We start from the raw sequence: 12,639 nt of genomic DNA, 5'->3' as shown, positions 1-12,639 counted from the left end.
CCTTGTGGCTCCGGACTGGGCACGAAGATACTGGTCTGCCTCTTCGGGAGGACCTCCTGTCGCAGCAGCAGGGGACTGTCCTCCACCCGAACCTGTCCAGTCTCCACCTACAAGCTTGGAGATTGAGCGGCGACAGTTGAGGCCATTTGACTTGCCTCCCGAAGTCTGTAATGTCATTCTGGCAGCCAGGCGTCACTTTCCAAAATCGGTATACGCCTGCAGGTGGAACAGATTTGTGGCATGGTGCACAGCAAAGGCTGTGGACCCACTCTCTGCCCCCCTTTCTGAGGTTCTCCTCTTTCTTCTGTCTCTTGCCCAGCAGGGCTCTGCTCTGGGCACTGTCAAGGGCTACCTTTCTGCCCTTTCTGCCTTCTTGAGGCTGCCTGATCAGCCTTCTCTGTTCAAGTCCCCTATTGTAAATAGATTTCTAAAGGGCATCACACACATGTTCCCTCCTGTTCCCTTCGTGATGCCCCAGTGGGACTTGAACCTTGTTCATACTTTCCTGATGTGCGCTCCCTTTGAGCCACTTCACAACTGTCCTCCTCGCCTTCTGACTCTGAAGACTGCTTTCCTGGTTGCCATCACCTCTGCCAGGAGAGTGAGTGAGCTCCAGGCCCTTTCTTGTACTCCACCTTTCCTTTCTGTCCATCCGGACAAGGTTGTGTTGCGTACCAAGCCATCTTTCCTGCCCAAGATTGTCTCAGCCTTCCACATCGGGCAGTCCATCACCTTGCCAACCTTCTTTCCGCCTCCGCACCCCTCTAAAGAGGAAGAGCGGCTCCACCGTCTGGACCCAAAACGTGCGCTCTCATTTTACTTGGATCGCACACGCCAGTTCCGGGTGGATGACCAACTCTTTGTTGGTTACGTGGGCGCTAAGAAGGGGAAGGCGGTACACAAGCGGACCATCTCCCGGTGGATCATCTTGTGTATCCAGGCATGTTACTCCATGGCTAAGAAGGAGCCCCCTGTTGGATTGCGGGCTCATTCCACTCGGGCCACGGCGACTACAACTGCCCTGGGCCGGGGAGTGCCCTTGCAGGACATTTGCCAGGCAGCTACGTGGGCCTCGTTGCACACGTTCGCACGACACTACTGCCTGGACAGCCAAGTCCGGAGGGATGGCTTCTTTGGCCGTTCCGTCCTCCAGGACTTTCTGGTGTGATTATTGGTTCGCAGACCCACCACCGGGGTTGCTATTGCTGGGGTATCTATTCTAAGGTAAGGAATCTATCACTAACGTGTCTCTTTCAGATGCACAAGTTACTACTTGTGTAACGATATATCTGTAAGAGACATTAGTTAGTGATAGATTCCTTACCGACCCACCCATCCTCCCCGTTCTGCGAACCGATATCTAGAGTTAAGGTCATCCCCTTTCAGGGCCCTAGTTTCTTGGCACCAGGGTTGGTTCTATCATGGCTCTACGTATCTGGCGCGGAAAAGCTGTGTATCAGAACTGACGTCAGCGCGCATGGGCGGTGTCTAAGTACTCCGACGACGTCATTCCGGCGCTAATGACGCCGACGACGGACGCGGAGCCGCAGACGACGTCTACCGACGCGCAGGGGTATTGCTACGCAAACATTTCCGGATCCAGTCTGACGCATGGGGATATTCTAAGGTAAGGCATCTATCACTAACTAATGTCTCTTACAGATATATCTTTACACAAGTAGTAACTTGTGCAACTAGCAGATTGTTTCCCTTCTCTACGCGGATGACGCGATGCTAATGGCTAGAACCAAGATAGGCCTACAGAGAGCACTTTCCACTTTTATTGAGTTTATGTCCGAAAGGTGCCTAAAACTCAATGCAAAGCAAACTTTTGTGATGACGTGCGGGAAAGGGTGAACAAAATGTAGAAATCTAGTAGTGGGTGATGATGGAATTGAATCCGTGACAACATTTTCCTATCTTGGAATACTCCTTGAGGAATCAGGCTCCTGGGGTCCAGCGGTCAAGAACTCTTTTGTTTAAACGTTCGACCGTGGCGCTAATGAATTTTGCCCCAAAATTGGGAAGAAGACCCCCGGAGATCCTACTAAAAATGTATATAGCAAAATGCAGAAGTATAGCAATCGATGGGGCGGGTGTTTGGGGTTTTTATAATGTAGCTTCATTACAACTTGTAGAAAATGCTTTTTTAAAGTTTTTTAAGCTGTTCCGCAGAGTACTTCTGTTTTTAATTGTCACACCGAATTGGGAATTGAGTGTATCACAGATCTTATTAAATTACAACCTATTTTACTGTGGCATAGAGTCTGGACCTCGCCAACTTTAGGCTTAAATCGAGAAATCATCAAGGATACAATGGCCCTGGACCATGCTAGTAATATTCCATGGCTAAATTATGTCAGAAACGTACTAAATTATTTAAATAGACCTGAATTTTATGATAAGCCAGAGTCGATCTGTTCTATATCCAGAAAATAATTGAAAACATTACGCATGAATCATTTCAAGCTGCTTAGATTAGCTGGGGAAATTATTTTAAAAAACTGTGTTTCGGCACAAAATGACCTTGGCCTGTTATACTTTCCAACCTTATTTGCTTTATTGTTTAAGGGGTTTCGATAGATATGTTTTGACCAGGTTCCGGTTTGAGACCTTCCATCGCCTGGTAACCTTTCCAGCTAAAAATGATTGGTCGAGGGATCTAGTGCTCTGTCCATGCAATAATCTTTCTTTGCAAACCACCATTCACGTGGTCCTATTTTGTAAATTTTATGTTAGGGAACGTGCAAGATGGATTAAGCCTTACTTGAAGCAAGGTGCATGGCGGCAATGTCGTCCAGCTTTTTTATATCTACAGCTTCTGGATAATGAATTTTGGACAGGAATTATGACGGGTCTTTTTAAGAGTATTTTGAGGAAGCGGAACACTATAACTTGTTAGATATCTTTAAATGTAAAGACACTAATTTTTTGTATGGAATGTTTTTTAATGTAATTGTGCATGAATTTGTATTCTAATTGCTGCTTTTATGATTTTATTAATCTGCTAAAATCGAATAAAGCATTTTTCTGATTCTGACTGATTGACTAATTAAGGCTGGTTTGATACAGTGTCTTATAGATACACCTGTTCACCTGTTACGGATCAGTTTCACTTTTCAAAGTATATGTTTAATGTTCATGTTATTGCCTTTTTCTTTAACATAACTATTTTAATTCCAAGTGGTGAATCAACTGTGCTGAGCTTTGTTAGCTGGTTGACATTAAGTGCCACAGAGCAGTCCAGCCTGAGAGGTGCATCTTCTGAGAACCAGGAAGCAAAACGGTTGGCCTTGGACTGTATTAAGGTAATTATGCATGTTATGCAAAGTATGATAACATGAAAACAAAATGAGTTGTGCATCTGATTAAGAAAATGTTTAGCATTTCAGTCATTCTCAGTTTTAAACTTTTAACTTCATTGCCAAAGCAAGTAGGTCTGGTTAGTTTACCAATGAACTTGATTTGTCATTGTTTCACAAGTTTTTATATGGTTGTATTGTTGGGTGAATGTGAAAAATAGTCAATGGTTGTTGGATGCATGACTGAGTTGATGAATAATTAAATGTTGAGATTGTGCATGTATACATGGATGGATGAGTGCATGGGGGCATCCAGAAAGCATATTGCCTCCCAAGGAGGAATTGTCTAGGTTGAGACTTTTTAAAAGTGAAATGGGAGTAATGGCTATCTGTTGGAACATGGTATAGCAAGATTATAAAGGAGACCATCAATATGGAGCAAGGAACGACTTCACTTAAGGCGTTATTTTTAGAAGAAAGCCCTCACTCACCACCTAGTGATGACATGCTTCATCATCGGGCCCCACAGAGGGGATCTAGCATCCCCTCTGTGTGCTGCAACGCCAGATCTACTGCGGAGCGGGTAGTGGGTAAGGACAGTGATGTGCAAAGAATATTAAGTGAGTGATGTGAGGTTAAAAAAGTCTGTAGTGTATCAAAATTAATTTTATTAGGATCACTAAGGACTTATCAATAAAATGATGTGTAGGAAATGCGTCCACAATTATTCAAGTGGTAGTTTCCTTAAGTCAGTCGACATGTTTCAGCCACGAAACGGTGTAAATTTACCTGGCATTCTTCAGGACTTAGTGTGAGTAAACCCTGGCGGTATGGACTCGCTAAGGTCCACCCTTACCTAGGGACGTGAAAGTGAAGGGGTCCAGCAGAGGGTCGCCATAGGTATACCGCGGGTGCCGAGCGTTGAGGGCGGTGTGCCGATTACGCCTCCACCCCCCTCCTGTGACCCATGGTGTGAAATCATCACACTATCAAAGTGCAGAAACCGTAAATTCGGAAGCCTCCTAAACCAGGAGTTATTAGAAAGACAGCTTTTCTTTCTAATTTTTTGCACTTTTTCACTATTTATTTTCACTTTCACGTCCCTAGGTAAGGGTGGACCTTAGCGAGTCCATACCGCCAGGGTTTACTCACACTAAGTCCTGAAGAATGCCAGGTAAATTTACACCGTTTCGTGGCTGAAACATGTCGACTGACTTAAGGAAACTACCACTTGAATAATTGTGGACGCATTTCCTACACATCATTTTATTGATAAGTCCTTAGTGATCCTAATAAAATTAATTTTGATACACTACAGACTTTTTTAACCTCACATCACTCACTTAATATTCTTTGCACATCACTGTCCTTACCCACTACCCGCTCCGCAGTAGATCTGGCGTTGCAGCACACAGAGGGGATGCTAGATCCCCTCTGTGGGGCCCGATGATGAAGCATGTCATCACTAGGTGGTGAGTGAGGGCTTTCTTCTAAAAATAACGCCTTAAGTGAAGTCGTTCCTTGCTCCATATTGATGGTCTCCTTTATTGCCTTGGAATACTCTTGTTTTGTTTATGAGATTGACACGGGGGTGCGAGAGTATCCCACTACCCTATCTCTCTTTTTGTTTTGATATAGCAAGATTATAGCCACCCGGAGATTCCACCAACATTATTTTGTAGTGTAGTTCCTATTATCCCAATAGGCTCTGTGCATTGGAACAATATCTTCAATAGTATAGACGTAGGACAGAGGTTAACTAGGTCTTCTACTGACGATATTAGACTTAAGTTTTGTGTGCCAGCTAGCTCAGAGTTCACTAGAAACTTTCTCGAATAGGCGAGGAGGAGTTTAATCTCCCTGGATAGACAAGAAGGGATTTAGTTTCTGACAACCATAGAACATGACAACTTTGCTCTCCCTGATCAAGAGTATATCTCTAGAGTCGTGTGAAAACAAAAGACAGCTATTTTACTCAGTCAATACGTGCATACTTAGTTTCACCAGATTGTAGAGAAAAGAAGAGACAGGCGTTTTCAATAAAAGGTGTTATTTATTGATCAGTCTCTTTTCTCATACAAGAGAAATGAATCGCTACAATTGTAATACTTATGGTTAAGTAAAATGTATACAGTAAAAGCAGGATTATAAAATAATACTGTAAAAGCATTGATATGGTTTCTTAGCCATATGTTACTTTAAAATGGATAAAAGATATACATACATATATACATTGACTAATCGTACTCAACTGGTGCTTCTAACTACGCCTACCCCGGTGTACCTGACCTGAGCCTAATACATGGGAGGGAGTAAGTAAGTAGCAGTTTAAGTTAAGTTTGTTTTGCCAAGAGTCTGACTCAAGAATTCTCTGTAAGGGGTTAGTCAGTTCAGTACCTGGGATTTAGAAGGCAGGAGGGCTGGTATCTCTTTCTCAGGACTCGGTATCCCAGTTACCCGCGAGGGCGAGCTGGAAACACTGGAGGCTGGATTCCTCGGCAAGAGGAAAGGCAGCGTTTTTCCTCAGCGCGTCAAAAAGGGAGGGGCAGCGTCCGTGGGCTCTCGCATCAGCTGGGCTCTCCGGCAAGTAGTCGCTGCTCCAAGCTCATCACCACCGTGTCTTTACTTAGGGCAGTGTCGGTATATTTATACCTGAGAGGTGCCGGGTTTGACGTAAGGATGGACATAAGACGTCAATAAGGATGTCATTAAGAACTGGTCGTTCTTACATTCTTTACAGGAGTTCTCGAACGAAATCAAAACAATAGCAGCGGGGATTTCCCAGTTTTGCTGGAGGCTTGGTTTGTTTAGAGAACTCAGTGTGCTTTCTAGGGGGCTGGAGGAATAGTGCTTGCTTAATGTGACAGCATGCGCTATGACTAATTTATGAAACGGGTTTCTGTGCCGTTGTATGGATATTAGTGATTTATAACCGGACAAGGGTCAGAAATTGGAGTATCGATACAGGTCCCTAGATAAACACACTACAATTTCTAGACTTTTGAACTGAACTATTTCTGGCCAATTGCGTTGGCATATACAGCTCCTGTGGGTAGTGTTATATTGTCTTTAAGCTCTAGGTAGTGACAGATATGGATGCCACTTCCTTCAGCCTGGATAATAACCGTAAAAGATTCCTAGCATGTCATCTCATTGGAATAGTAAGTGCTTTATAGTTTGTTTTTAACCATCAGGGAACAGCTCTTCCCGTCTCAATGGTGCTATAAAAACTTGCACTGTCTAGCCTGTTGTGGAGTTTTCAACTGAGAACATACATAGAGACTTCCATTCAATTCTTACATACGCACATACATGATCAGAATGTGATGCATACTCTTTGTCCCTAAGTGGGTTCTCTGTATTTGGACATGATAATGTCTCTCCTTGGCTTTTATAATTAATTTATTGAGGCAATTGATATTGCTTATCATTATTTCTGCCTGAAGCTTTTTCACCTCTTGAATCTCCTCCAGGCACCAGATTGGATCTTGAAAAATTGAAAAGCTAGGCAAACCCCTGACATGATGTCATGGAGCTGTCTATTACACCGGCACTTTGCTCTCCATGAAATATTTTCCTTCAAAATTTTGTGTATTGTGTACTGTAAGTGTGTCTTCCCTGAAGATATAATGTTTTAAATAGTGTTGTTCCATCAACAGACCGATATTGATCTCAGGTCCCTGTGACGCCTGTCTCGTGTTCGTGAAACACAAACACAACTTCTACACCATCGAGACATACAGCCTTTTTTTAAACATATTTTATTTCCTTTAATGCGCATCTGTATTATTCTGTCATGTATCTTGTACTGTGCATTACATTAGGACATATTTTCTTGGACATTCCTTACATATTACTTGCGTCGATCCATCTACTTAAGTGGTCCTATACATTCAGTCTTAATTTCCCCCCAACTCCCTGCGCCCTCACTGCAAGTCGTCAGATTATCTTGTTCTCGCTAAGCAGTCACACCTCGTGTTGTTTATTGTGTGGTTTCCCCTTTTTAGGAGATTACTCCCCGTCTTATACCTTTCTATGTTTACTGTTATCCTAAGGGTTTGCTTCTTTGGGTTCCTGCTCTAGTGCTCCTTCTTGGATATGTCTTATGGGGTTTTCCTGTTGTTAGGATAATGCTGAGGGGGTGGATACGGATCCCTGGTCTATGCATCTCATCTCCTTTACTAGTGCCTCCAATGCTCTGGCTCTCTCAAGTTTACCCAGGCCCCGTCTTGCGTTCCTAAGTAGGATTCTGCCCTCGCAGCCCACCCATTTCTCATAATTCCTACTTTCATCTAGTTATACTATGGCTGTTCGGTGCCTTTCACCTGCTGGTGATTTTGCGCTTGGCTAATATAAAGGCCAATATCTTAAATTTGTCAGTGACCTTTGTCTTAGATGTATGATGGAACAAGCTGAGCAGGCAATGCGCCGGTGCACATGGCACTTTTCTGCTGGTGATTCAGGCCGTTTTGTACGTCACTGCCTGCCAGTAGTGAGTCAGGACCTGGCAGCTCCATATCAAATAAATGAAGCTCGCTCCCACCTCTCTGCATCTCAAGCACTCCGCATCGTCTTTAGGGTAGAAGCGATTCATTTGATTCGGAGTGATTTATGCCCGGTGCAGTATGTAGAAACTGATCAGGCCAAATCTGAAAGCAACACATAGAGATAGATTCCTTACTTTAGAATTACCCCCAGGTGTCAGACTGGATCCGGAAAGTTTTTTTCAGCAGTACCCTTGCGCATCGGTAGGTAGCGGCGTGCGGCTCCGCGTCTGTTTCTGTCGTCGTGGTCGCCGAGACGACATTGCGGGCGCTAATTAGATTCTGCACTCTCACGCTGACGTCAGTTCTTTCCTTTTCCGCGCCAGCAAGCGCAGATCCAGGAAGAGCAGGTACTCCCAGTCATTTTTTTACTGACTTTTTGAGGCCTTATGTCTCTATTTTTCATCGAGTCTTTGACTCCTGGTGCAGTTAGGATGCCCGGTTTTAAGTCCTGCGAGGACTGTCATTGCAGGATGTCGGTGACAGATCCGCACCGAGTGTGTCTTTTCTGCCTGGGGCACGACCACGACCCCAAGTCGTGCCCTGACTGCCGGGCCATGACGCCGAAGTCTTTGCGGGAGCGGTCCCGAAAGGTGCCGGAGTACCGGCAGTCGGCTTCGCGCCGGTCGAGGTCCGGTTCCTGTAGGAGGTCGAGGGACCGTGTGCTGAGTCATCATCATCAATCCTCGGGAGCCAAGTCTTCGCACTCGGGGTCAGGTAAGGTGAAGCACAAGAAGTCGAAGAAACTTCATCATTCTCCGACTTCCCCTTGCTGGTCGCGCGGCTGAGGGTGCAGGTGGTGCCTCCCCCGTGGAGCCTGTGATGTTGCCGCCGGCCTACCTGCCCTTTCCGGGTCTGTCGGCGAGTCCGGCCCAGATATACGAGTTCCTGTTGACCATAGCTTGCCTCTTAGGGCCGCCGGGTCCCGCTGGTGCGCCTTTTAGGCCCTGCGGTCCCGACTGGGGGTCCTCGCGTTCCTTCACCGGCAGCTCCGGCCCCAGCGTCGCTGCCAGCTTCGGCCCCAGCGCTGTGGGACTCCCTTGGATCCAGGCCTGAATCCCGGTCAACGCTGGTTGACCTCATAACACCTCCACCGACTTTGACCCTACCAGCACCACTTCCGACATCGCCTGCTCCTCGGAATGACTTCGGCCCCGGTTTCAGCCCGGAAGTGGACCCGGCGTCGGTCCATGCCGTTCTCGAGGTTGCTCAGGGATTTCTATTCCCCATGTCCATGCTCCTTATTTTAGGCCTGTGGATCGGCCTCAGGAGGAAGGGGAGGACTGGGAGGGGTCTGAGGACCCTCTTGCAGCCGATTGCGAGGATGATCAGGACTGGGCAGAGGAGTTGGAGGGGGGGCAGTGGTCTGGATACCTCACCAGACCTTGGCATGCTGTCTCCTCCTACCGTAACTACGGAGAAGGGCTCTAGTTATGATGTGGAGTTGCGTAGGGCGGCCGAGGCACTACACCTTGTGCTCCCTACTGTGGCCGTCAGGACTAACCTCCTGACAGAAGTGCTTCAGCCAGCGGCTACTTCTGCGGAGCCGTTTATCCCCTTCAACGAAGCACTTTCGACGTTCTTTTGGGCACCTGGTCCAGACCCACCAGAGGGGCTCCTGTGGATACGAACGTGGCCCAATGCCATCGCCTGGCGCCGGGTGACCCCATTTTCCTCTCCCTGCTCCCCACCCCCAAGAGCTTGGTTGTCCAAGCCTCTGCTTCCCCGACCGCCTTCTCTTCCGCACCACTGGATAGGGAATCCAAGAAAATGGATCCGTTTGGAAGAAAATGTTCTCTTCCGCCAGTTTTGCGCTGCGGTCTGTGAACACTGCATGCCTCTTGGGCCATTATTCCCACTCTCTGTGGGTTACGGTGGCGAACGTGCTGCCTCAGTGTCCGGAGGAGTCCCAGCCAGCTCTCTCCCAGGCTTTTGCAGAGGGGAGAGACGCAGCTAAGTTGTGGTCTTGACACCGTCGACTCACTGGGCAGATCGATTGGGACGACAGTGGCAGTTCGACACCACGCCTGGTTGAGGACAACTGGATTTTCGGGGGATGTCCAAAAGACACTTAGGGTCATGCTGTTTGATGGCCGTCGCCTCTTTGGCGACAAAGCAGACAGAGCGTTGGGGCGGTTTAAGGACTCACGGGCTGTGGCCAAGTCATTGGGACAGTCTGCAGCCCGCTCTCTTCCGCCTTCTGCTTTACGCTCCTTTCGTGGCATCGGAAGGGGCGCCCGCAGCGTTTGCAACAGAGCCACAAGCCTGCGCAGCAACAATCTCTGCGCAGCCAGTGGAGGCGGGTTCTGCCGTGGCGGACCAAGGGGCCAGCCGGCGGTTCAGTCCACCTCCACGCCGGCCATCCCTGCTTCCAAACCTTCCTTGTCCGAACTTTCATGCCCATCATATGCCAGTGGGCGGCAGGCTTCGCCATCACCTCCCCCACTGGCCTACCATCACATCGGACAGATGGTTTTTAGAGATTGTCCGGAGGAGCTATTCCCTCCCCTTCAAGACTACCCCTCCAGCTATGCCACCTCGGTACCACTGCATGTCGGGGCATCACTTGGTGGTTCTTCAGCAGGAAGTTTCGTCCCTCTTCGCCAATGGGGCCATCAAGCGCTTTCCGACCCCAGAAGTAGGTCGTGGTTGCTATTCCCACTACTTTCTGTTGCCCAAGTAGAACAAGTTCCTGCGTCCTATCTTATACCTCCGGAACGACAATTGCTTCCTCCGTGAAGAGAAGTTCAAGATGCTCACTCTGGCTCAGGTCTTGTCTGCTCTCGATCCACAAGACTGGATGGTAGCGCTGGACTTGCAAGATGCTTATTTTCACATCCCAGTCCTGCGGGCCCACCGGCGTTAACTGCGGTTCACGGTAGGCCACAAGCATTTTCAGTTCACCATGCTCCCTTTGGCCTTACCAGTGCCCCTCAGTTGTTCACGAGAGTGAAGGCGGTGGTCGCAGCTCATCTGCTCAGCTCAGGGGTTTCAGTCTTCCCCTATCTTCTTGAAGGCGGGCTCGCCCCAGGCAGTCATCTCCCACCTCCAGAATACGGCAGACGTCCTGCATTCGCTGGGGTTCTCCATCAAAGTGCCAAAGTCGCACATAGTTCCCTCTCAGAAACTCCTCTTTATCGGAGCGGTTCTGGACATGGCGCAGTTTTGGGTTTATCCTCCCGAGCAGCGAGTCCAGGATATTCGGGCTCCGATTCCGATCTTTCAGCCCTTGTCCCGGTTTTCGGTCAGAGTGACTCGGAGACTGCTGGGCCTCATGGCCTCCTGTATCCTGCTTGATCGATCATGCCAGATGGCATATGTTGGCTCTGCAGTGAGACCTGAAGTTCCAGTGGCCGCATCATCGGGGGAACCTGTCCGATCACGTCCAGATTTCTGAGGGCACTGCACGACATTTGCAGTGGTGGCTCACGAACTGGCATTGGGTCGACGGCAGATGCCTCTCCCTTCCCCAACCGGAGCTTACAGTGGTGATGGATGCGTCTCTCCTGGGATGGGAGAGGCGGAGTTCAGAGGCCTCTGGTCTCCGGCGGAGTCCAAGCTCCATATCAACCTTCTGGAGCTCCGGGCGATCCTACTGGCACTGAAGGCATTCCTTCCCTCTGTCAAGGGGAGGGTAGTGCAGGTGTTCACAGACAACACCACCGCCATGTGATACTGCAACAAGCAAGGCGGGGTGGGGTCATGACCCTATGTCAGGAGGCTCTGCGTCTCTGGACATGGCTGGAACATCAAGGCATTTCCTTGGTGGTTCAACACTTGACAGGTTCTATGTATGCCTGTGCAGACGAACTCAGCCTCAGGTGCGTGATGGATCACGAATGGCGTTTTCACTCGGAGGTGGCGCAAGGTTTCTTTCAACAGTGGGGAGAGCCTTGGTGAAGTGCGAGTGAAGTTGCAGTCTGTTGCACGCTTTTCCGTCTATACTACTTCTACCCAGAGTGCTGAAGAAGATCAGGCGCGACCGGGCATAAGTCATCCTAGTGGCCCGGGACTGGGCTCGAAGAGTATGGTATCCCGAGCTACTCAGTATGAGCACCGATGCTCTGATCAGATTGCCTCTTCGGAAGGATCTTCTGTCGCAGCAGCAGAGGGCGGTCCTCCACCCGAACGTGTCCAGCCTCCACCTCTTTGCGTGGAGATTGAGCGGCGGCAGTTGATTACTTTCGACTTGCCTCCTGAAGTTTGTAATGTCATTCTGGCAGCCAGGCGTCCCTCCACTAAAGTGGTATACGCCTGTAGACGGAACACATTTGTGGCATGGTGCACAGCAAAGGCTGTAGCCCCTCTTTCTGAAGTACTACTGTTCCTTCTTTCTTTGGCCCAGCAGGGCTCTGCTCTGGGCACTATTATGGGCTATCTTTCTGTTATTTTGGCCTATCTCAGGCTCCCTGATCAGCCCTCTCTTTTCAAGTCCCTTGTTGTAAATAGATTTCTCAAAGGCATTGCACACCTTTCTCCTCCTATTCCTTTCGTGATGCCTCAGTAGGACTTGAACCTGGTTCTTACGTACTTGATGGGCGCTCCCGTTGACCCTCTTCACAACTGTCCTCTTCGTCTCATAACCTTGAAAACTGCCTTCCTGGTGGCCATCACCTCGACAAGTGAGTGAGCTGCAGGCTCTTTCTTGTAAGCCTCCTTTCCCAACGGTCCATCCGGACAAGGTTGTGCTCAGGCCCTGTCCTTCCTTTTTGTCAAAAGTTGTTACGGCCGTTCACATTATGCAGACTATTACCCTGCCCACCTTCTTTCCTCCTCCGCATCCTTCCAGGGAG

The 12,639-nt window shown here is 48.5% G+C and overlaps 1 protein-coding gene across 4 annotated transcripts in view; it reads left to right on the top strand.

The window, feature by feature from the left end:
- GBF1 (golgi brefeldin A resistant guanine nucleotide exchange factor 1) overlaps window positions 1-12,639 on the top strand; it is a 2,365,494-nt gene that overhangs the window by 1,589,995 nt on the left and 762,860 nt on the right. For all 4 annotated transcript variants that reach the window (XM_078643218.1, XM_078643217.1, XM_078643220.1 and 1 more), the window contains exon 26: window positions 3,185-3,308. In XM_078643218.1, the coding sequence (XP_078499344.1) occupies window positions 3,185-3,308 (124 nt within the window). The remainder of the gene's footprint in view (window positions 1-3,184; window positions 3,309-12,639) is intronic.

This window comes from Lissotriton helveticus, chromosome 5_1, assembly GCF_964261635.1.
Source record: "Lissotriton helveticus chromosome 5_1, aLisHel1.1, whole genome shotgun sequence".
Taxonomy (NCBI): Eukaryota; Metazoa; Chordata; class Amphibia; order Caudata; family Salamandridae; genus Lissotriton; species Lissotriton helveticus.
Note: the sequence above shows the minus strand (reverse complement) of the source record. Positions and strands in the feature narration are given on the sequence as shown.